Source organism: Ascaphus truei, chromosome 10 (assembly GCF_040206685.1).
Source record: "Ascaphus truei isolate aAscTru1 chromosome 10, aAscTru1.hap1, whole genome shotgun sequence".
NCBI classification, from domain to species: Eukaryota; Metazoa; Chordata; class Amphibia; order Anura; family Ascaphidae; genus Ascaphus; species Ascaphus truei.
Window position 1 is genome coordinate 36,376,025 of NC_134492.1, and position 24,977 is coordinate 36,401,001.

The 24,977-nt window shown below is 43.1% G+C and overlaps 1 protein-coding gene across 2 annotated transcripts; it reads left to right on the top strand.

The window, feature by feature from the left end:
- Positions 1–24,890, top strand: DHX9 (DExH-box helicase 9). Of its 2 annotated transcripts, XM_075616569.1 has the most exons (28): positions 1–122; positions 2,160–2,300; positions 3,193–3,333; positions 3,527–3,635; positions 4,540–4,709; positions 4,878–5,026; positions 6,880–6,926; positions 7,129–7,265; positions 9,816–9,905; positions 9,987–10,148; positions 10,271–10,348; positions 11,618–11,809; positions 11,945–12,086; positions 12,210–12,292; positions 14,270–14,426; positions 14,976–15,076; positions 15,888–16,101; positions 16,543–16,637; positions 16,857–16,930; positions 17,170–17,322; positions 19,127–19,287; positions 19,580–19,691; positions 19,850–20,011; positions 20,346–20,473; positions 20,678–20,907; positions 21,881–21,996; positions 23,054–23,254; positions 24,316–24,890. In XM_075616569.1, exons 2-28 carry the CDS (start codon positions 2,190–2,192, stop codon positions 24,707–24,709), a joined length of 3,909 nt encoding a protein of 1,302 aa, XP_075472684.1. In that variant the 5' UTR covers positions 1–122; positions 2,160–2,189; the 3' UTR covers positions 24,710–24,890. The 2 variants fall into 2 exon arrangements, with proteins under 2 accessions (XP_075472684.1, XP_075472685.1); XM_075616570.1 differs by lacking the exons at positions 1–122; positions 2,160–2,300; positions 3,193–3,333; positions 3,527–3,635; positions 4,540–4,709 and adding an exon at positions 6,372–6,430 and having other exon boundaries at positions 5,011–5,026.
- The last annotated feature ends 87 nt before the right edge of the window (positions 24,891–24,977 follow it).

Sequence of the window (24,977 nt, forward strand, 5' to 3'; positions counted from 1 at the left end):
TTCTCGTTTGCGCACCGGCTGCTGGGGTTGTGCGGTTGGGCTGGGGGCGGCCATTTTGTCGATGCCGAAGTGGTGGTTGCTTGTATCCAGCTTGGAGATCAGCGGGAAAAGCAACCGCGGAGGTAAGAACGAATCGGGGGTGTTGTCACTATGATGGCGCATGGTTTAACATTTCCGTGGTGTGGAATAACATTCAGCACAACAAAGCAATGCGTTGGAGGCTGCGCTGGGCATTAGAAGGGTTAATGGAGCGATCTGCAGAACTGCGAAGGACGGTCTATTGTACTTGCTCTTCAAATCTCTGTAGCAGATTCTGTTATTGAATAAAATATTGTGGGTATGATTACTGTAATAATTAAACACTTGGAATTGGTAGTGCATTGCATTTAGTATAATTTGGATGGGGGTTTGAGTTTGTGCAATTGTCTGGGCCGGGGCTGCCTGTGGGACGCGCTGGGGGCAAGGGCTGCCTGTGGGACGCGCTGGGGGCAAGGGCTGCCTGTGGGACGCGCTGGGGGCAAGGGCTGCCTGTGGGACGCTCTGGGGGCAGGGGCTGCCTGTGAGACGCGCTGGGGACGGGGGCTGCCTGTGAGACGCGCTGGGGACGGGGGCTGCCTGTGAGACGCGCTGGGGACGGGGGCTGCCTGTGAGACGCGCTGGGGGCAAGGGCTGCCTGTGAGGCGCGCTGGGGGCAAGGGCTGCCTGTGAGGCGCGCTGGGGGCAAGGGCTGCCTGTGAGGCGCGCTGGGGGCAAGGGCTGCCTGTGAGGCGCGCTGGGGGCAAGGGCTGCCTGTGAGGCGCGCTGGGGGCAGGGGCTGCCTGTGAGGCGCGCTGGGGGCAGGGGCTGCCTGTGAGGCGCGCTGGGGGCAGGGGCTGCCTGTGAGGCGCGCTGGGGGCAGGGGCTGCCTGTGAGGCGCGCTGGGGACAGGGGCTGCCTGTGAGGCGCGCTGGGGGCAGGGGCTGCCTGTGAGGCGCGCTGGGGGCAGGGGCTGCCTGTGAGGCGCGCTGGGGGCAGGGGCTGCCTGTGAGGCGCGCTGGGGGCAGGGGCTGCCTGTGAGGCGCGCTGGGGGCAGGGGCTGCCTGTGAGGCGCGCTGGGGGCAGGGGCTGCCTGTGAGGCGCGCTGGGGGCAGGGGCTGCCTGTGAGGCGCGCTGGGGGCAGGGGCTGCCTGTGAGGCGCGCTGGGGGCAGGGGCTGCCTGTGAGGCGCGCTGGGGGCAAGGGCTGCCTGTGAGGCGCGCTGGGCGCAAGGGCTGCCTGTGAGGCGCGCTGGGCGCAAGGGCTGCCTGTGAGGCGCGCTGGGGGCAAGGGCTGCCTGTGGGGCGCGCTGAGGGCAGGGGCTGCCTGTGGGACGCTATACGGGCAGGGGCTGCCTGTGGGACGCTATACGGGCAGGGGCTGCCTGTGGGACACGTTGGGGTCAGGGGCTGCCTGTGGGACGCGTTGGGGTCAGGGGCTTCCTGTGGGACACTATGCGGGCCCGCTGAGGGCAGGGGCTGCCTGTGGGATGCGCTAGGGGTAGGAGCTGCCTGTGGGACGCTATGCGGGCGCGCTGGGAGCAGGGGCTGCCTGTGGGGTGCGCCGGGGGCTGCCTGTGGGACGCTATGCGAGCGCGCTGGGGGCAGGGGCTGCCTGTGGGACGCTATGCGGGCACGCTGGGGGCAGGGGCTGCCTTTGGGACGCTATGCGGGCACGCTGGGGGCAGGGGCTGCCTGTGGGAAGCTATCCGGCGCGCAGGGGAAGGGGCCTGCCTGTGGGGCGCTCTGTGGGCAGGGGCAGCCTGTGGGACAAGCTGGGGGCAGGGGCTTTTGCTGGGAATCCCTGTGGCCTGGCTAGGGTTAAAGCAACAGTCCCAGCTGAACAATTTTTATTTTTTGCTTGCATGAATCTTGGGGGTAACTTTTTAGACCTAGAATTGACCCAACACCGAGCAAAAATGGGCACAATAGCAATGGGCTATTGGGTCTTTAGCAAGGATTAAAGGACATAGTCGCAAGACACTTTTAAGCACCAGAAGGAATCTTATGGAATACCACCACTTTATAGACATGGTCCTATGTTTTTAGTAGGTTTATTACAGGTAAAGTAGTTTTCCTTCTGGGGGCATAGGGCCTTGCATAGTTGAGATGTGAGCTTTCAGTGCACTTTCAATTTATCTTTCAGGACACAAGGCAACACTGTCCGTATTCCACCATGGCTGACCTGAAGAACTACTTGTATGCTTGGTGTGGGAAGAAGAAAATTACCCCAAATTATGAAATCCGTGCAGCAGGCAACAAGAATCGTCAGAAGTTCCAGTGTGAGGTGCAGTCACCACTTTACTTTTCCTATGTACATCCAAGTCTGCTTGAAATGTAAGGCTGGGTCCCCGTGACCACGGCTGCGCACACGCCGCACACAAGGCACAGCTTTCTATGGGGCGGGCTCCAGTCGGCTTGTGTGCATGTGCGCACAAGACGCGATGCGCGACAGCCTTGGCCAAAGGATAAGATTTTTGTTGCGGCGGCTGAGCATTGGCCACGTCACAGCGGCGAACCAGCCGCGTGCCGTCATGGCCGCGTCCCCGCCGCAAGTTGCCTGGAGTCCATCAGGTCGCGCTGCTGCCGAGAACAAGCGCCGCCAGGTACCCCGTCACGTGCACTGGAGTCTATGCCGCTACTGGAAGCTGCGGTCCGCCTCTAACCTATTTATGCATTCCCTGGAATTACTGTACTGCCGTTATGGTCTCAGTATGAAATATTTACTTTGTTGGCAATTGTTCCTTTAACTTTGAAGCCATGTTTGCTTATGGGGAAAAAAATATTTATAATGTACTTAATTCACTCCTTTATCCCTGATTTTGATTCCACAGGCCACGTTCGCGTTATTTTGTCAAAGAGATTAATGGTTACACCTTTGTAGCATACCACAGATTTGATAGTGATTGTTTTGCAGATAGTATGGTGGAATCCTAATATGGGAGGACAATTTATCACTTTGAAAGAGTTTCTTCAATTTCCTTAATTGCTAATCTCCCCTTTTCTGGTGTTAGAGAAATGTTGTCAGGGTAGCTTATATATCTGAAACAAATGTTATTTTTGTGTGTTAACCAGCAGTAAATGTGTGTCCAGAAATCAGACGATTTTACACACTGGTGGGAGATACTGATAGAAATGTTTGACTATCTGTTGAGCAACCTGCTTTTCTCTCTCGCTAGGTCAGAGTGGAAGGCTTCAACTACACTGGGATGGGCAACTCCACCAACAAAAAGGACGCCCAGAGCAACGCAGCCCGGGATTTTGTCAACTACCTGGTTCGGGTCGGAGAGATGAAAAGTGACGAGGTGCCGCTATTTGTGGTGAGTGGCAGCTGCTGAGCGCGTATTACTTTCTCAGACACATTCCAGGAGAAAAAAACAACGTCGCTCTTAAACATTGAATGCGATCTGACATTTTTTTGTAGTGCCAATAGAAAGTGATTGTCTGCGCCTTTTTTGGTTTTGGCAAAGGTGAGTTACTAACATGGTTTGTGCACTTTTTTCCCCATTGCAGGCAGGGCAGGGGGATGCCGTGGATGGTTTCCAGGTCCCCAAGACTGAAGGATTTGATGGTCCCACCGGGGGTCCTTTACCTCCCCATCTGGCCTTAAAGAATGAACTGGGTAAGTTTCCACACTGTGTATCCGTGGAGCAGGGTACATATGGATGGAAACTATAATTTGTGCCATTGGGGGAATAGAAAGTGGAGAGCACTCAAAAACGTGTTTGGTTTAACACAAGACTTTGAATCTGAAGTCTTAAAAGTAGGACAAATAATACTAGCCTGGTGTAACCTTAAAGCAGCAATCCCAGCTACTCGTTTTTCTAAATGCACATTTTTATTTACATGATTAAGCCAAAGGTTTCTCTGAATCTGAATTGCTCTATTTTTAGCTCTGGGGACCCCCAAGTTCCCCAGATACTTGGTTTTAACTGAGAGTTTTCTTCTCCCATCCCGGCGAAAACAAAATTGTGGCCATAACCATGGCTGATAGAAAGCTGCAACGAATTATGTTGTGGTTTCCAAATAGGCCACTGCCGTCATATAAAAAAAACAGGAAGTGCGGCAAAAAGTGTCTTCGGAACCGGATCGTCCCCGGAGCTGGAAATGTAGAGGTTAGGCTCCAGGGGACCTCTTGGTTCTAGTCATGGGGAAAAAAATCAACATCAATTTTGGCTGCGAGAGCTGCTTTATAGTAACTGCTTTATAGTAACTAAATTGTGTACTGGTTGTCTAGTAGCATGTTTGTACTTGTCACCTTAAACCTGACCCATGGCGTAAAATAGCAGCATAGACATTGATGGCAGGTGAGGACGACTGAACTAGCAAATATTTTTACTATAACAAACATTTTTATTTATTTTTTAAAAGGATTCTTATAATTATTGGAAGTAAATCTTCTTTTGAGCTGTTACTGTGCATTAATGTTGGTAAAAGTTTGCAAAGGATGAATGCGTGAATGTCCAGTTGTCATGAACCATGATCATGTCCTTTTTTTCTTTCCCCTCTTCCTGGTGCTGTACCAGAAGCCGGCAGCTCAGGATCTGCTGAACCAGGAGCTGGCAGCACAGGACGTGCTGCATCAGGAGCCGGCAGCACAGGATATGGTCCGACATTTGGTGGTGGTGCTCAGTGGGAACGTGGAGCCAACCTTAAAGATTATTATGCCAAGAAGGAAGAACAGGAGGCTCAGGCTGTAAGATTATTTTCTTTTCTGAGGATAAACAAAATATATAATGTTTACAGTTCTGTTGTGTTGAAGGGTGTGTGACTGCTTGGTGATTGATTTGTGTATTTGAAGGTTTCAAATAGGTTTCCCCCACCCCATCCTTTGTGGTGGTTTTTTTTCTTCTTCATTATTTAGACTGTAGAGTCTGAAGAAGTGGATTTGAATGCTGGCTTGCATGGGAACTGGACCCTTGAAAACGCCAAGGCTCGTCTCAATCAGTTCTTCCAGAAAGAGAAGACACAAGGGGAATACAAGTATTCACAAGTAGGGCCGGATCACAACAGGTTTGTTTGCCATCCTGTGGTGGCCCCGAAATGTATCACTACTTCATGCCAGACCTGGAAATCTAAGGTGGGGAAGGAATCCTGAGCAGGAAACGGGGAGTTAACGTCCTTGCTAGATATTATGTGAACGTTGTGATACCTCTTATAGGACCAACAGAAGTTCTTCACAAATCTTATTCTTTTATCAACAACATTTGCAAGTAATCTGGTATTCTATAGAATTTATCTACGTGTACTAAAATTCTCCTCTGTCCCAGTGCACTGGTAAAATGGCATTATCAGTGCTCCTATGTCATTATAAGTGCCTGTAGCTTTTATTACTATAATATTTTGCAGATTGTGTTCACGCATGTTTAGTACTCAGTACCTGAAATAGACCGAGCTTGGTGGACTTATTGTAGCTTCTTTTTAGTTTCACCTATTTTAGTGGCTGAGTGCTAAATGGAAGCATTTACTAAACCCACCACGGTAACAGCTTGTAATGTGTTCTTACATTAGCCTAGGACAGGGTGCGCAAACATTTCCCCGTGCGCACCCCTGTCTGCTCTCCTTGGCGCCCACCAGCCCTCGGCCCGGGGGTCATGTGACGTCACGGTGCCATACCAACGTGACCCCGCGGCGTCATTTGAAGCCGGGTCACCATGACAACGCATTGCTGGAAGGGAAAGTGTGTTATAGAGGCCTTGCACGGTCCCCGGAATTTAATTGAATTTTAGTTTGCGCAACCCTGGTCTAGGACATGGGTTTTCTGTTGGTGTAGCTTTAAGTTCCTCTTTGTATTGCGTGTGTGTGTGTGTTTCTCAGCCTGCCGTAGAAAAGAGCATTAACGAGAGTATTTAACTTACTCCCAGTAAAGCTCGCACACCTAAAATGAAGTGGGGTTGATGGTCTGCAGTGATGGATTAAATGCACGAATACGGTCTTAATCGTTTTATGCTGAAAATGCCTCATTATTTCTAAGAAATCTGACAGTGAGGGGCTCATTAAGTATCTCTTGCTTTCTGTGCAAGGAGAGAGCAAAATTACTATAGTCCGGTGATACTATTTTGTATTTAGTAGATAAATTATTTTCCTTGTTGGATTTGTTTCACAGTGTGTCTAATTGATAAACCTGTTAATCCAAGTATTTCTGGATTGGTTCTGTGAGAAATTCCATTTTCTTCCAGCTCTGAATTACTTAAACAATTGATTGTAGTAATGTGACGTGCATTAAGAGGTGGGGAAGAGACGTGTGTGACATCAGAAATCTGCTTTTTCTTCACACATGGGATACGCTTAGGCTGGACTAAGCAATCCCATGTGGAGTCTATTGCTGACTGCTGATTCCTGGTGTCACTTTCCCCAGGTGACCAAAAGGCTGGCTGAGAAACACACAGGCCCTTGCTGCTAGGGAGAGACCTGCAGGTCAGTGCCATCTGGGATGGGGTGGCGCTAGTTCTATGGAAGGGACAATAAACGCCAACAGTGGAAGGCATTGGTGGAGTGGGGATCAGAATATTTGTAAGCATTTAAAGGAAATAAGACTTCCATGTGACATAACTTCTCATAAGCCTGTTTTTGTCTGTTATTCACACTGGTATTACGCTGCCAGCTCAACACTTACAAAAAGTAACTATTTCTACACGACTGACCAAACCTCCTTTCTCCAGTAATATTTTCCATGTCTGTCTCTGCTCCTCCCCTCCCCAACACGCGATGTCACATACACAATTCGGGTTTCAACTTGTAGTTAAGTTGTTTTTTGCCAGAGTTTTGCTCTTTTCTCGTTTTACTGCTGTTTCATCCCAAGTGACAAAAAGGGTTGGGGATATATTGTGTGTAACAATTATTCTGACACATTTCTGTCCCCGCAGGAGCTTTATTGCAGAAATGACACTGTATGTTAAGCAGCTTGGTAGAAGTAAGTGCTTTTCTTAACCACCTTGTGGCCTGTGATTGGGAAATTTGGGTAGTAGGGATATCTACAGTATGCATTTATATCCATATACTCTGAAGTCTACAGATGATATTTGGTGGAGTGCAGGCTTAAGGGGTTCCAATGTGGTTTTTATATTTTATTGACTGTTGTGACTGTCGTTAACTCCATCACATTTATCCTGCAGGGATCACTGCTCGAGAGCACGGCTCTAACAAAAAGCTGGCGGCTCAGTCCTGCGCCCTGTCACTAGTGCGCCAGCTGTACCACCTGAATGTAATTGAAGCCTATTCTGGACTAACCAAGAAGAAGGAGGGCGAGTCTGTGAGTTCCAAGGGGCAGATACATGATTGAGTGGAGTCTGATAAGGGATGGTTGGAGGGGCAGGTTCAATAATATCCATAGATCAAAAGCGTTTGTGTAAGCATTCTGTAAGGTAAAGGAGACATCCTGCCTTAGGCCTGGGACATGGTGCAGAGAGGAGCGCTGGGCAGCGCTGACGCTCATGCTCTCCTGCTCAAGCAGGAGATTTGTCTTGCCCTTGCATGAGCGCGCTTGTGTGCCAGGTGGGAGGCGGGGCTAGCGTGCCACGTCACGGCGCCGACGTTACGGACTGCCATTGGCTTCTGGCAGTCACGTGACCGGCCCTGCGCTTCCCTCAACGGCAAAATTTAAACTTGCCTGTCTCCTGCATTTCCACACGCCTGCGGAAGCGCCGTCTAAAGCCGCGCTGATAGGGATAATGTTTCCCCTCAGCGCCTCAGCACAGTCTTTTTGACCATGGCCGAGGCCTTAGCTTTTGTATTTTTTATCCCCTTTCGATACTAGATGGTCCTGTTGCAAGGAAAATGTAGGCCTACGTTTAAGACTGCAGTAATATGCATTAGTTACTATTCATAAAATACATTTTTATAAAACGTAAAATTCTGTTTTTTAACTTGCGTAATTGAATTGCTGCACTTTTAGGTATGTGTAGTAGTTCTGAGGTGCAACAAGAATTAATGGCTAAACAAAGTTACAGGTGGTGCTCTAGACCCTATATAGATAGATAGAGATATAGATATATATATATAGAGAGAGATATATATATATAGAGAGAGATATATATATAAATAAAGAACCAGGTCCTTAAATGAGAGAACCTATAATTGGTGTGAATACTTACAGTTATAAATATATATCGTTCAGTCCTATAAATGCACCATACAATTCGAGAAGCTTGTGCTGTCTTGTAAGAAAACAGATCCCCTTGCTGCTAGGTGCATGGAGTCACTCTCCATAGTCTCCTATGAGAGAGAACCCCAAAGTGTATATCTCGGAAAAACAAAAAAGAATATGCGCACACCACACCAGGGATCAGTACAAGTCAGATATAATATTTAATTCAGGTCTCATAGACCTAATGGGCTAAAATAACCAGCAGTAAAATACACAAGGACAAAATATCTTCCAAACAATATAGTACATGTAACCAATACACACACAAATATACAGTGATAATAATAATAACTGAAAACAAGCAGTGACTGTGTATCACTACAAACACATACTAAAGTGCAAGTCTTCACAACACAGACTTGCCTGGAAGGATCACAACAATAGCCAAACACAAACACACAACAAAACAAAAAATAACGATAAGCCACAAAGGGGGAGGACAATACTGACCACGCACGAGGAGTGAAAACGGGACGCAGAGGATGGTGCTGGAATAACAGTCCGGACTGCACCGTCACTGCGGTAGAGTAGAATCCCCGTTCACACTTCCTGGTAGCTTGCCTCAGCCAATGGGCATGCGCGCTGCGACAACCTCACGTGACCACGACGTGTTTCGTAACAACGTACTTCCTCGGCATCCCGTTTTCACTCCTCGTGGTCAATATTGTCCTCCCCTTTGTGGCTTATCGTTTTGTGTGTTTGTTTTGTTGTTTGTTTTTGGCTATTGTTGGGATCCTTCCAGGCTATCAGCTGTGTTGTGAAGGCTTGCACTTTAGTATGTGTTTGTAGTGATAAAGTCACTGCTGTTTTCAGTTATTATTATCACTCTATATTTGTGAATTTTGGTTAAATTTACTATATAATTTTGAAGATATTTTGCCATTCTGTGTATTTTACTGCTGGTTATTTTAGCCCATTAGGTCTATGAGACCTGAAATATTATATCTGACTTGTACTATGACTGGAGCGCTGTGTGCATATTCTTTTTCGTTATAAATACACCAGTGCACACAGATGTATCAAATGTTAAGTGATATAAAGAAATAAAAGATAATGAAACAACCCTTGATTGCTGCTCAAACCCTTGGTATGAATTATTTCCTCAATTCTTCATAGATGTCTTAAACGTCCAAAACTCGGGGAGCGCAGACGCAGTGACCGAAAAAATAGAAAGACACAATCTAGTGCAATATGTCAGAAACTCTTAAGGCAGGTGATGTGGGTGATGATTGGGATTATACTCGCATATTCCCCAAAGTAATGCAGTACTTCCCAATACTGTGGGGAAAAAACCCCTAGCTGTGATAGTCTGATGGGAGAGGACACTTCCAAGAGAAACCAGAGACAAGAGACCTGATAGTGCAGACTGTTAAATTTACACTTAATGTGGTCTAAACAGTAAAATTCAACACTTACAATGTGTCAAAATTAAAAAAAGCATAGGTGAGATTGAAAGTGTATATTGGTCGGAGGATTGTGCTCTCACCGCCTCCTCCTCCCTCACGATAACAGCGTCTCTCTGAAGGGATCCCGCACTTCCGGGTTGGGTTCTCGGATGTTCGTTTCCACAGAGACGGCATCGCCCTCTCTCTCCAAACCGGAAGTGAGGGAACCCTCAACCTGCCTATGTCTAACTCTGGCTACCCTCCTGTATAGGTGGAACCATACCAAGTGACTCTTAATCCAGATATTACAAAGCAGCTGCAGAATGTCATTCAAGAGCTGGCCATTGATCTGCCGTTGGCGGTGAGTGAATTTAATTTTTTTCTCTGTCAGACTTGCAAGTAGAGAATCCTTTTATAACCCCCAGATACCTCTCCTTCACAGCCCCAAGATCCTAGCCAACCCGTCTCCCTCAATCTGGGAAAGTTGGTTCATTTTGAGCCCTCGCAGCGGCAGAGTCTGGCAGGGGTGGTTCCCTGGTCCCCTCCTCAGGAGAATTGGAACCCATGGACCAGCAGCAATATAGACGAGGGTCCCCTGGCATTTGTAAGTATGGTAGCTTGATTACAGTTTTTGAAAGCAGGATATAGAAGCTTTCACATGAATGCATTCTCTCCGTCTTGCTTGTTTTTTAGTTTTCTTTAACCATTTTTATTTTGTTTGTTAAGGCTACCCAGGAGCAGATCAGCACAGATTTGAAGAGTGAGCTGATGTACCAGTTGGAGCAGGATCAGAGCCTGAAGCAGGTGGGTTGAGTTTCAGGGGGGGGAGGGGGGGCAGTTGGGAGGTTGTTATAATGTGCACAGCAGACATGACAACCATTTACTTGCCATTAGCTCCTCGAGGCAGGGACCTCCTTTCTATTGTATTGTCTGTTAGTCTATATGTACTCTTTGTTATACAGTGTTATTGTCCTCCCTCCCACATTGCACAGCACTATGGAATATGTTGGCTCCGCACAGATGAGAGATAACAATAGAGACTAAAATTGTCTAATGGGAGTAAAAAAAAGTGCCGCTGAGTGTTATATGTTTTGCTTCAAATCTTCAAAGGGATTCTGCTTCACTAGAAACTGAAACTGCCCGTAACTGATAAATGCAGATTAAAGCTGCCGTTCAAGCAATATCCTACATGTGTGTTTTTTTTAAAATAAATCAGTTCTGTACTATGAGAAAATACGTAGCATTTCTGTTTTGTTTTTTAAACCGAAACAATTTTGAAAGACATTTTTAATGTATTCTAATGTAACAAGCATTTTTGTTTCTATACCAACCATTTACAAAGTCACATCCCCTTCCACTTCTGAAACAGGCTCTGACTCTTGAGCCCCGCCCCCTCTTGCAGTGCACCAATTGTATCTAGTGACTGCCTGGTCACATGATCTTCCCCACATAAATTTGCATCTTGAGCACTCTTCTGCTGCACCAGCAGAGATTTAATGAACCCGAGCCAAATCTTCGCCAATCGATTACATAGGAGAATTGATCAATCGACAACTTAGCTAATCACATGTCCGTGTGCAGATTGTATTGATGAAAATATTTTATTTTTAAACGGTAGCTTGAACTGCAGCTTTAAAATTTTGTATATTCCAAGGGGAACATTGAGGGATAGTAAATGTAGATTTAAATGCCAAATATAACGTCGGATATAGAGCAGGGGTGGCCAACAACAGTCCTCAAGGGCAACCAACTTGTTAGGTTTTAAGCATATCCCTGCTTCAGCACAGGTGGCTGTCATTATGACTGAACCACCTGTGTTGAAGCAGGATATCCCTAATATCTGGCCTGTTGGTGGCCCTTGAGGACTGGAGTTGACCACCCCTGAGCTAGAATTTTGAGTACAATCTGGGGGAAATGGGTAGGTGGTAGTTTTGCATTGGTTGCTCTGGTTTTAATTTGTATACGTATTTTCTTTTTTTGACCTATCTTAATAAATGTATGATTATAGTAGTAGCCTTGGTAAATCTGAATACTTAGCTATTATACGGCTAACAGTAAGGTTTGAACTTGCAGATCATGAACGATCGCGAGTCTCTTCCTGTGAAGAAGTTTGAGGAGGAAATCCTAGAAGCTGTGCACAACAACCCGGTGGTGATCATTCGCGGAGCCACAGGCTGTGGCAAAACAACGCAGGTTCCTCAGTACATCCTGGATGATTTCATCCGCAATGACCGTGCGGCGCAGTGTAACATTGTGGTGACACAGGTACAGACAGTGAAAGACACAATTGTATGCAATTGATAACTTCTCAATGAGTTGGGACATGGACCCAGTTAATAGAATGATCATTTGCAGGTTTTCAGTGTTGGTGACTTGCCATGTTTCTCTTGCTTTTCATAGCCCAGGAGGATCAGTGCTGTATCTGTTGCCGAACGCGTTGCTTTTGAGAGGGGAGAAGAGATTGGGAAAAGCTGTGGCTACAGTGTTCGTTTTGAGTCTATGCTTCCCCGTCCTCACGCTAGTGTGATGTTTTGCACTGTGGGTACGTACATGATAGTGCTTTTTTATTAATTTGGTCTATAGTGACCAAATCTTGTTCCTTGTGTATCCATGTTCTCCAGCACCTTTTGTCTTTTTTTCATGTGCACATTCTCATTCTTGACAGGTGTCCTGTTGAGGAAACTGGAGGCTGGAATCAGAGGAATTAGTCATGTGATTGTGGATGAAATCCATGAACGTGACATTAATGTGAGTTACTGTCTCTGTCTGTGTGACTTCTTTCTCTAAGCGTTCATCAGCCACCTTAAGAGAAAAATCTATTGCCTGTTACTTTCACTTTAAAGGAGCAGTCACCCACATAGATTATTTAGTCTATCAATGTCATCATGATTCCATAGGTAGTCAATCATCTGTAAAGTAAAATTACCTCTTATTTGCTTCCTGTGGGAAAAAGAATAAGCTTATTTTTTTCTTATGATCCTGTTTTTTTGTTTTTTTTCTTATTTTAACCAAACAGGAAAAATAGTTGATCAACAATTTACTTATACATACAACCGTTTGCTCACAGTCTTATCACAAGACATTAGGTACAAATCCTAAATCCATTTTAAAAAACTGCGAAATAATGCTGTTGTAAGCACCTCCAGAAAGTTGGCGCATTTATAAAATGGCACACAAGTGGGTTATTCTGACATTGCCTAAAGATAACCTTTAGCCATATGTCCTTATCATACAATACAGCTGGTCAAGAAAAGGTATGCTATTGATGAAGACAGTGAGAGATTCTTGTTGGTGTGTGCTGGAATGATCAAGTGCTTCAACCTACTCATTCTCCTTTCCCCTCTTATTGCTGCTACTCATCTTTCTATCTGCACAGTGTCCTTACATGATATTCTAATAACTAATGACCTCCATGCTGCCAAAGACAAAGGTCATTGCACTCGGCTCATATTGCTCAACCTCTGCAGCCTTTGATACTGTGGACCACCCTCTTCTCCTTCACATTCTCCATACTCTTGGAATCCGTAACAGAGCTCTATCCTGGATTTCCTCTGGCCTGTCCCATTGTACTTTCAGTGTGTCGTTTGTTCTCCCTCACTCTCCTCTCTCTCTCCCTCCCTCTCTCCCTACTGCCCCCATCTACATTGTTGGCAGCACTATCAAACACCCAGTATCACAAGCACGCTGCCTAGGTGTCGCATTGGACCCCTCCCTCACATTCAAAATGTAGCTAAAAACCTGTTGTTTTTTTCCTCCGTAACGTTTCAAAGATATGCCCTTTCCTCTGTTGCTATACTGCTAAAACTATACCTACCTACATAGACCTATTTGAATCAGTGGTAGCAGATGGTGTTAGATAGTTAAAAGTACAGCTAGTGGGGGATTAGGACATGCAGTGGCAAACCAGCCACTGAATTGCTTCTGAGGGTCAACTCTGCATGATTCATTTTTAAAATAATTGTCTGAAGATGGTCCTCTACATTCAAGATTGAGTCGGGTATCTTTGCCAATCATCATTTATTCTTCAGAGACAGAAAGCATTTTACAGGCATTCAAGTTCAGAGTGGAGAAATGTCAGCATGATGATATTTCATAGTTCTGTTTTCTGTGTCTAGGCAAAACCTTTATACCCTTTCTCTGATGACCAGTTTAACTATGTGTCCGTTTCTCATTTTTCACACACTTGGCCAAATTATATATCGCAAATTAATATTAATAGAAAGCAAGAAAACGTGTTTTTGTCTTTACCAGTTATCTTTTAGACCTTCATGGCAGAACAAGATTTGCTGATATTTTTATCTCCCAGACATCCTTGTGAGAGGTCTACTCATACTTATCAATCTCTGTTCTGAAAAATCTCCCTTGTTTATTGATTAACTACTCCTAGTATCTAAAAAACATGTTTATTAATCTACAAATACTCATATTTTGTAAATATGCTCGTCATACTGATTTAACTGTCTTAACGCCTCACATTGCAGACTCGTGAGCTGTGCTATAGAGCTTCAGCACAACTCAAAAATCCTAATTGTAGTTACCAAGTTTTATACATCATGGACAAAATAACCGCTAGTAAGACAAAGTGGATTCTTGAATCACATTAGATATTTATAGAGTCTTCCTTTTCGGTTCAAAATCCCAACCTTGTTGGAAGTGTACTTTTAGAAAGTGTGCCTTGGTTGTCATGCTTTGTGTTTGGAGAGTAATTCTGTTTCCTCTTTTTAGACTGACTTCCTGCTGGTGGTACTGCGTGATGTGATTCAGACTTTCCCAGAGATCCGAGTTATCCTCATGTCTGCTACTATTGACACTAGCATGTTTTGCGAGTACTTTTTCAACTGCCCCATTATTGAGGTTTTTGGCCGAACCTTCGCTGTGCAAGGTAGGTGTATTTTTTTTGTTTTGTTATGCTGTGATTAAAATCTATAGCTAGTGTTGCAATTGTTCTGAACTCACAATTTAGCCTTCATCATTAGAGGGAAGTTGTAAACAACTTATTGTATTTTGCTTCTTAAGAATGATTAATTCAGCCTTAAAATAGTTTTCATTTATTTGTTCCCTGTGCAAATCTCTACGTTCTTAATTCCTTCTGACCCATGCATTTCAATTGTTTTGTTACATTTTCTTCCTGCTTATCTTGTTGTCTAATGATTGCTTCACAATTGGCTTAAACAAAATAAAAAAATATAGATTGACAATTTGCTTGTGTATAAATAAGTTTGCAAACATTTATCCCCCACCCCCCCAAAAAAAATAGGTAACGATTATAAAAACACCCCATAGCATTAAAACCTTATTTAAAAATAGTTGTCTTTTTACGAGATTCTGCCCATCACCTATATTTAGGTGGCCTCTTCTTAGATTGACTGTCCCTTTAAGTGTTTGCAGGGAGATTAGAATTAATGCAAAGAAACCCTTTTTGCACTTGCAGAGTATTTCTTGGAGGACAGCATTCAGATGACTCAATTCATTCCACCCCCAAGGGACAAGAAGAAGAAGGATAAAGATGAAGAAGGCGGAGATGATGAAGAGGTCAGTTTAGCAGCTATGCAGAACTTTGTGTGTAAGGAGTTAAAAGTACAGGCATACCCCGCTTTAAGTACACTCACTTTAAGTACACTCGCGAGTAAGTACATATCGCCCAATAGGCAAACGGCAGCTCATGCATGCGCCTGTCATCATGTCCTGAACAGCAATACTGGCTCCCTACCTGTACCGAAGCTGTGCACAAGCGGGGAGACTATAGAGCCTGTTACAAATGCATTATTTACATCAGTTATGCACGTATATGACGATTGCAGTACAGTACAGGCATCAATAAGTGGAAAAAAGGTAGTGCTTCACTTTAAGTACATTTTCACTTTACATACATGCTCCGGTCCCATTGCGTATTTTAAAGCGGGGTATGCCTGTACAATCCTACACAGTGTTAATAGCAGTGGTAGGTTTATCAGGTTAAATCTACTGTAGGTCTTCAATATATAATTTTAAAATTGTTTTCCTTTTTCTCTTACAAGGTAGATAAGGGTTTGTTCATGTTAACTGCACTGAAATGATAATCCAATTTATAGATGCCCCACTCCATGTATCGGGGCCTACTGTTGGCAAGATTGCAAACATCTTTTAGGATAAATATACATATGATTTAAGAATACTTGCATGTTTTTAAATTTTTTATTATACGTCTTATTTTGTTTAAAACCTGTAATTGCCATGCATGCAATTTGGTACACTGTGAGACTGTACATTTCATAAAGGTTTGAAGGCAGCAGAAAGATTGATTACATGGACGCTGCTGCTTTTGTATCAGATATTTACTTGTTTACCTCAATCTGTTCTGCAGACTAATTGTAACCTAATATGCGGTGATGATTATGGTCCAGAGACTCGACGTTCTATGTCCCAGCTGAGTGAGAAGGAGACTCCCTTTGAACTCATTGAAGCTCTGCTGAAGTATATTGAAACCCTGAAAGTTCCGGGAGCTGTGCTTATCTTTTTGGCTGGCTGGAACCTCATCTACACCATGCAGAAACAACTTGAGATGAGCCCACACTTCAGTAATTCCATTCATTTCTTCCTAACTATTGCGTTCATCTGTTTCCCTAATGTGTTTGTACTGTTCACAACCACGGTACAAGTTTTTGTTGGCATTGGTTTAGGATGGTCTATATGAAGTTTCCTGGTAGTTATAGGGTCCAACCTGCTGTATCTCTTGAGTACTATTTTGAACATTCTAAACCTATTATAGGACCAAAATAACGTTTCTAGATGGTTTTTACCTGACATTTTGAGACCATATGGCTTTAGAAGATAGGACTTTTCAAATTAATCTAATAAATGTTTCACAGCTGCCAAGATTGAGTTTGTTTAGGGTGCAGGCTTATGTAATATAAGCGTCTGTCGTAAGGATGTGTATGCTGGGCTGATGCAGTAATTAATACTGCTTATATGCATGGAACTGAGGAATGTATTTATGTTGTGTTTTTCCAACTTCCAAGGTAACCACCGTTACTGCATCTTGCCACTCCATTCACAAATACCACGAGAGGAGCAGCGTAAAGTGTTTGACTCTGTGCCAGATGGGATAACCAAGGTGAGATGCACCTGTATTAGGATTGAAAGAGAGGTTATAGAGGATGAGAATAAGAATCTTGTCAGTGTGGGCTGTGTGTTCTGATCACTAAATGGGCAAAGTAACGAGTTTAGTTTTGTGTCATTAAGAAAACTGAGCAATGTGTGTTGCAAAAAGGGCTTCTCTTTGAGGAGCTGGAATTGGCCACAGTTAACCTTGTCTTGCCATCTTTTACTACAGGTTATCCTTTCAACCAATATCGCAGAAACCAGTATCACTATCAATGATGTAGTGTATGTAATCGATTCCTGCAAGTAAGTTGAACACAACTCTGCTTTTTCAGCTTTGACACTTGAGAGCCATTGGCATGATTTTAAATGTGATACCTAGATTAACCAATGATGTGAAATATCAGAGAAGCATTTACAATGTGGGACACTAATTGAACTCCTGTAATGCAGCGATGTTGAAAACCTGCTTCTGGCCATGCACTCACCAGCAATTTTTTGAGTGGTTTATGAATCGGTTGTGCTTTTTTGTCTTTCCATTACAGGCAAAAGGTGAAACTGTTCACTGCCCACAACAACATGACCAATTACGCTACTGTCTGGGCGTCCAAGACCAACCTGGAGCAGCGCAAAGGGAGGGCTGGGCGAGTCAGGGCTGGCTTTTGTTTCCATCTGTGCAGCAGAGCACGCTTTGAGAAGTAAGGTAGTAGGTATTAGACATGCCGTCCCCTGGCTGACCCCATACCTTGACTTGGCGTACATATTGTAAGATAGTACTGCAGTTCTGAAAAACTTGTTCATTATTGAAAGCGCTCTGGTTTTTGTCAGAAGCCTCCATAATAAAACTGAAACACTGAAATTAATTCACCAAATACTCCTATCATATAAGTATACTGACTATACATGCAAATAAACATGTTTCAGATCAAGGTATCTTTAAGTAGCCAAATGTAGATGGTTTCTGTTCCTTATTTAAACATATGGGACAAAATGTCCGCTTCTAAAAACAATGTACCTTGGATTATTTTCCAAATATTTTAGGTTTAAATGTGCGTTTTTCTACATATAATAGCAGAAGAACACGTCTCTGTATATTTCACTCAGTGAAGTTAAATTTGGTTATATTAAAAATGAACTTTTAATACACACATTTAAAATCATGTCAAATAATAAAACATGGACTTGACAGTGAATACATATTTACAGTGAAGCAAAAAATAAAAAATACTATGTGCCAGAACCAAAAACATAGGTGAACATTAGTAGTAGATAATGCTCAGAATAATACGAGCACCAAATGACGGTGGACTAGGACGGTTCAGAAAGGCAGCTATATCTGTCTCAGGCCCACTTGTGAAGTAAGGGTAGCTAGTGTGAAATCAGATTTGTGCCAAGTCGTTGACAAAGTTGCCTGTAGATATATCTGAACCTGCGCTCTAAGGAGTATGTTATTGATCCGGTCAGGAAGTAGATAGAAATATATAGAATTATACGCAGGCGTGGAGCAACCCCTTAATAGGTATATCAGTAATGTATAGTGTGTGACCACCAACTGCTTTGTGTAAAGAATACTTGTTACACAATAGTGGTCAAGCCAGTTTGCTTTAATCAATCAGCACTTACAACATTGCTGCTTATTATACTATATTATATTGAATTAATATACACTACTGATCCACATATTAAGGGGTCGCTCCACACCTGCGTATAATTCTATATATTTATATCTACTTCCTGACCGGATTTATATACTCATTATTAGAGCGCAGGTTCAGATATATCTATAGGCAACTTTGTCAACGACTTGGCATAAATCTGATTTCACACTAGCTACCCTTTCTTCACAAGAAGTGGGCCTGAGACAGACATAGCTGCCTTTCTGAACCGTCCTAGTCCACCTTCATTTGGTGCTCGTATTATTCTGAGCATTATCTACTACTAATGTACATCTATCTTTTTGGTTCAGGCACATAGTATTTTTTATTTTTTGCTTCACTGTAAATATGTATTCACCGTCAAGTCCATGTTTTATTATTTGACATGATTTTAAATGTGTGTATTAAAAGTTCATTTTTAATATAACCCAATTTAACTTCACTGAGTGCAATATACAGAGGCGTGTTCTTCTGCGATTATCCTTTGTATTTATCCTGTTTATGCAGCTGTTACTACACTAACTTTAATATACTCGCTAAGCAAGGAGTTTTCAGATACTAACTTTTTCTACATATATGCATATTTTCTTAGCATAAACTTTGTACTTTTTTGTGTTCTGTTTTTACACCATCATCCTGCACCCTATTGCAATCCTTTGTTCACCATTCCACCCAATACATTAGTGCTCTCCTTGTGTGTGCGTACATATCTGTTTGGTGCATATTAAACTGTTATTATCACCTTGGTTCATATTTGCTTCCTATCTTTTATGTACTTTAACGTTTGTCTGTTGTGCACCCTCTTATTGTATGAAGACTGTCCTAACCCCATTACATCTTTTCTCAGATTGGATACTCACCTTACTCCAGAGATATTCCGTACCCCGCTGCATGAGGTGGCTCTGAGTATTAAACTCTTACGCTTGGGCGGCATTGGACACTTCCTGTCTAAGGCCATAGAGCCTCCCCCACTGGACGCTGTGATAGAAGCCGAGCACACACTGAGAGGTATATCAAGCATGAGATGATGGTTTTACTGCAGTTGGGGCCGCTTAAGTCTAATTATGCATCTTCACCATCCCGACAGGCGCTTGGCAACTATGAAAGTATGATGGAAACGTCTCCAAAGCATTGGGGGATGTTTATAGCCATGTGTGTGTACACGTACAGGCACGCACATCCACATATTAAAGAAAATGGATCGACGTTTTGGTCTGGACCAAAGCGTCAATCCACTTTTCCTTCAATAAACTGTATGTTTATATGTCCTATGAGTTGCCTGATAATGTCTCATTTTCAGAACTGGATGCATTGGATACCAATGATGAGCTGACCCCACTAGGAAGGATCCTGGCTAAACTGCCCATTGAACCACGACTGGGGAAAATGATGATTATGGGTTGCATCTTTTAGTGAGTATCTGGGGGAATGGAAACTGAGCAAAGTTGAGTAGTGATAGGTCATTGATTTTAATGTTAATATGAATAGCCAAAACCACCACCTTGCAATGCAGTGGTGTTTTATAGAAATCTTAGGGGATAGGTTATCACAAGTTTGTGCTTCATTATAGTGTCGGTGATGCTGTGTGCACTATCTCCGCTGCCACCTGTTTCCCGGAGCCTTTTATCAACGAGGGCCGTAGATTAGGATACATGCATAGAAACTTTGCTGGAAACCGGTTCTCTGATCATGTGGCGCTGTTGTCAGTCTTCCAGGCCTGGGATGACGCAAGGTATGGATACTAATCATGCAATTGAAGTGGATTATATTAGGGGCCTTTTGCACTCTTACATAGTAGATGAGGTTGAAAAAAGACATACGCCCATGTTTACTTATTTGGTATATCCCTGTATACCTTTCCTTTCTAAAAAGATGTGCAACTTTTTTTTTTTTAACAAATCTATTGTGTCTGCCATCAGTCTCCATGGGTAATGAATTCCACATTTTAACTGCCCTTGCTGTAAAGAACCTTGCTGGTAATCTTTCCTTCAACCTAAAGGAATGACCTTGTGTCCTTTGTACTGCCCTTGGGATGAATAGCTCTTAACTTGTTATGGTTTTCTTAGGATGGGAGGAGAAGATGCGGAAACACGATTCTGTGAGCACAAGCGCCTCAACATGTCCACGCTTCGCATGACATGGGAAGCAAAAGTACAGCTCAAAGATATTCTAGTAAATTCTGGGTTCCCAGAAGGTAGGTGATATGTTTCAGAAGCTATAGTGCAGTGTGTAGTAATGGGCCAACATTGTGATGCGTGGAGGCGTACTAATATAGAACTGAACCTGGAGTAAATGGCTACTGTAAATTAGGTCATCTAATACAATACCAGAGTGGGGATTGTCTCACCTGCAGAGACATGCATGTGGAAAGTAATTGGTTTTCTTTTCTTTTTGCTAGAATGTCTTATGAATCAAGTTTTCAACAACACTGGACCAGATAACAATCTGGATGTAGTCATTTCTCTGCTGGCTTTTGGAGTTTACCCCAATGTTTGCTACCATAAGGAGAAGCGCAAGATTCTTACCACTGAGGGCCGCAATGCGCTGATCCACAAATCCTCTGTTAATTGTCCCTTTAGCAGCCAAGACCTGAAGTATCCATCACCTTTCTTTGTCTTCAGTGAAAAGGTAAGGCAGGCGAAGCAGTAATACTCAATTATTTAGTGTCCGTTCAGTACAGGTTTATAGGGAAGGTATCTTCTATTTTTTGCAAGTTAATAAATTGGTTTACCATCCCTTTCTCATTCTAGTCACAAACGTACGTTTTTAAATCCTCCAGATGTTTTGTGTTGGATAAATATTGATGTAGAAAATGTGTAAGGTTCGCTTTCTAAACAATCCCTGATCTCATATTTAAATTTGTTGAAGGGCTCTTAAACCTCAGTCATGTTTTTTTTCTTCTCAAATTGCAATCAACATAAGTATACAAAACACAATATGCTATGATGTTCTCTGTCAGTTTCTTTACTAAATATAAAAGCCATTTTAAATAATAAAATAATGGCTGAGTATCTTTACTTTATTGTAATTCTAATGTAAACTTCTAGTAAATTCACGTGCTAATGCTTTATTGCAGTTTACCAGGGGACTGCCTTTATTAATCTCAAACGCCACCCCGTAAAACACAAAACTATAAGTGGGGGTGGAATTTTAATTTTTTTTTTTAAATACTGCTAGTCTACATCTTGAAAATCTGTGCCCCTCTTTAGGCTGGCTACAAAGTATTAGCTAAAAGAGAAATAAGCACATAAGACAGTGATTTATTTATGTTTTTTTACCAATCTATATTCACATTCTGTTATTTCCAGTGCTGTTGGTAGAGTTCGGACCCCAAAAGACAATCCCACATGTAACATTACCAAGGGTCAGGGCAACTTTCAGGAAGAAAAACAACCCTATTGTGTAATGGCTTATACACATTTAACAAGTGGCAAATTTTATACCTTGCACAATACTTCACCCACTGGAGAAGAGGGGGTGTTTAATTTGTAAAGTTTTGTTAAATAACTTTTTTTAGAGTTAAGAGATGTTTGTTGCTAGTATGAGTCACTACATGTGGAGATGCGAGTGTGTCTAAAGTTTCTTAATTCTTCACTTAAAGATCCGCACCAGGGCTGTCTCTGCTAAAGGGATGACCATGGTGAGTCCCTTACAGCTGCTACTCTTCGCCTCCAAGAAGGTCATGTCAGATGGGGAGGTTATACTTCTGGATGATTGGTATGTGTTTCAAGGCGATAATTGTAATCTTTTCTGGGGGAGGGAGGTAGTTCCATTGTATGATTTAGGCCAGCTGCCTTGGCTTTAAGAGTAACAAACCCCATGTGTCATAGAATAAAACTGTGAAATGGAGCAACGGGTGTATTGCTTTTTTTGTATAAATTATCTGAACTTGTGAATTGGATGTTCTATTAGAGCACCCTCATCCCCTAGGGCATGGGTGTGCAAACTAACCTTAATGCGCCCCGTCTCCTCTCCCCTCCGGCTCGTGCCCCCCACAGCTCCGGCGTGAAATGACGTTGTGGGGTCATGTGACGTCACGTTGTAAAAAGTTACAGAGGCTGTGCGCGATCCCTGGCATTTATTTGAAATACCTTCGGGGAAGCGTGGGGCCTCTGTAACAGCCTAGCCCCTCCCCCCACCCACCAGAAAATCTCACGCCCTCCCACTTTGTGCACCCCTGCTCTTTGGGGCATTACAACATGCCTACATTTTCACAACTGTACTTCCCTTTAATTTCCTTTGTTTCAGAGTTTTTTTTTCCCCCAGTCATCAGCTGGGAACCATTGCTCTATTTAAAGTAAAGGTCACTGTTAGAAACTTGGGGGAAAAACTGGTTTGAAGCTACTGTATAAAAACGGTTGCAAAAAATAAACATTGTAGCTACTTCAAAACAACACTTTATAGTTTTCTTTAAACAAGCAGTTTTTTGTTGTTGTTGAGGAACCCTATAATTATGTGAAATTATGAGGAACCCAACCTGTCTACGTGCTTCTGAGATCAGATGCATTATAAAGTCTTCTGAATTTGGTACAGTTTTCAAATAACGTGAAAATTGCAGGTAACCCTTTAGGGGATGCCCGGGGAACACACTGGTTCCTAGGAACCCCTGTTGAAATAAAGTCCTATAGCTAAAAGAAGTTCTACACCGGCAAATATGGAGTAAATAGAAATTCAAGGCTATTTTTAAGTAGCATAGATAAAGCATTGGGTCTTAATGTGTGAGATTTGAATCCACCTAGGCAGGTTCTCTAACCATTGCACTCTTCTCCTGTAGGATCAAACTGTTGATGCCTCATGATTCTGCAGCTTGTGTCACTGGATTAAGAGCTGCAATGGAGGCCCTTGTGGTAGAAGTCACAAAGGAACCAGAGATTTTATCGCAACTGGATCAAGTGAATGAGAAGATGCTGAACATGATTCGGCTGATCTCTAAACCATCGACAGCTGGAATTAATCTCATGATGGGGAATGCCAGGTATACTGCAATTCAGTGGAAATGTATTGCCTAGTAAATGCCATTGATCCTCTGTAGAAATGGGCAAATGTTAATGTGCTTTGTTGGCATTTAAAATTTTTGCCTTACATTTTTAGAAAGTTTTTTTGTGAAAAAAAAAAATCCCTGCTCTCTAGTCCTTGGCCTTTCGTGCAGTATTTTTACAGAGGTGGATTAAGCCTCATGACATTTTAGGAAGTGGCTTGGGATCTATTCCTTTCCCCATATTGTGTTTTAATGAAATCCACTTCCTTCTCCTATTCCTTCAGCCAATCAAGTTCACCTAGGCTGGTGTTTTCCAGGAAAAAAGTAGACATACGTTTAATGAGTGGGGTGGATAACATTTGCTTTCATTAGAAGAAATTGATTCGATTTCCTGTCATTTGTTTGCGACTGCATTTTTTTTGCACAAATTACTTAAGAATTTAATGTTTTAATACACACAAAATACATATGCGTAGGTTCTTTTCTTTGCATATTACTGTTCTTGGTGAGATTTTAAGTTTGGAAAAATAGCTTATTTAGGAATGCTATAAATGATTATTTGAAGACCATAGAGCGCCGCTTTCATTAACGTCTAACTTTGACAGAATACTAATTATACAAATGTTTAGGAGTTGATAAAGAAGCCTAGTAAAATAATGTAATCTTTATGGTAATAGGCCCCATCATAACATATGTGTGGTAGATTAGCTGTTGGCATCTGTGGCAGAGAAAATTTGACATGACAGCAACAAACTCTTGGTTCCAGAAATGTCTGTTTCTGGGAAATAAGACACAAGACGGATCTTTCCATAAAACAGAATATAATTGCATAGCACTTTAAACAACCTTGGACTTTGGTTCGCTTGGAATATTTCCCATGTTTGCTTCAGTATTTAGTTAGGTGATGCATTGTTTGGTTTGTTGGAAATGTATGGGTTTTTTTTTAAGGAAATGTCAAGAGCTTGGGTTTGTTAACTAACTGCACTAAATATTATAGGCCCACGTCCTGGACCACATTTGCTTTTTACTAATTTCTATCAAAACCTTTTTATTTTCAGATTTGGAGATGGACCCCGCCCACCCAAAATGGCTCGGTTTGATAGTGACTTCCAAGGTAACAGAGGAAGAGGCTTCCGTGGTGGAAATAGCTCTGGCTTTCGAGGTAGTGGCGGATTTAGGGGTGGCGGATTCAGGGATGGCAACCAAGGTGGCGGCGGATTCCGGGGCGGCAACCAAGGTGGTGGCGGATTCCGGGGCGGCAACCAAGGTGGCGGCGGATTCCGGGGCGGCAACCAAGGTGACGGCGGATTCCGGGGCGGCAACCAAGGTGGCAGCGGATTTCGGGGCGGCAACCAAGGTGGTGGCGGATTCCGGGGCGGCAACCAAGGTGGCGGATTCAGGGGTGGCTACCAAGGAAGTGGTGGTGGTTACCGAGGAGGTGGTGGTTTCTGAGACTAATCAAGTGCAGGATTCTGAGGACTTTGCCTTTTTTTACATGCTGCTGGGCAGAAATAGGTGCATGTTGTACTTTCCAATTCAGCAAAATAATGATTTTTGTACAATAAGCCTGTTTTACAAAGCATTAGCTTTGTTTGTTTAGTGTCCTTAATAAAGGATTTTTTTTATTTTTCAATATTCTCGTTATTGTTGTTAAGTGAATTCTTTACTGTAATGGTTAGCTGAATAACAAATCGCTGCATACAGCTTTGAATTGAAAATG

Bases quoted from the DNA above. Each gene is read 5' to 3' on its own strand.
- DHX9 (XM_075616569.1), top strand. From the start codon at position 2,190: ATGGCTGACCTGAAGAACTACTTGTATGCTTGGTGTGGGAAGAAGAAA. The intron at 2,301-3,192 runs GTGCAGTCACCA...CTCTCTCGCTAG, and splicing joins GTCAGAAGTTCCAGTGTGAG to GTCAGAGTGGAAGGCTTCAA. The intron at 6,927-7,128 runs GTAAGTGCTTTT...TTTATCCTGCAG, and splicing joins TGTTAAGCAGCTTGGTAGAA to GGATCACTGCTCGAGAGCAC.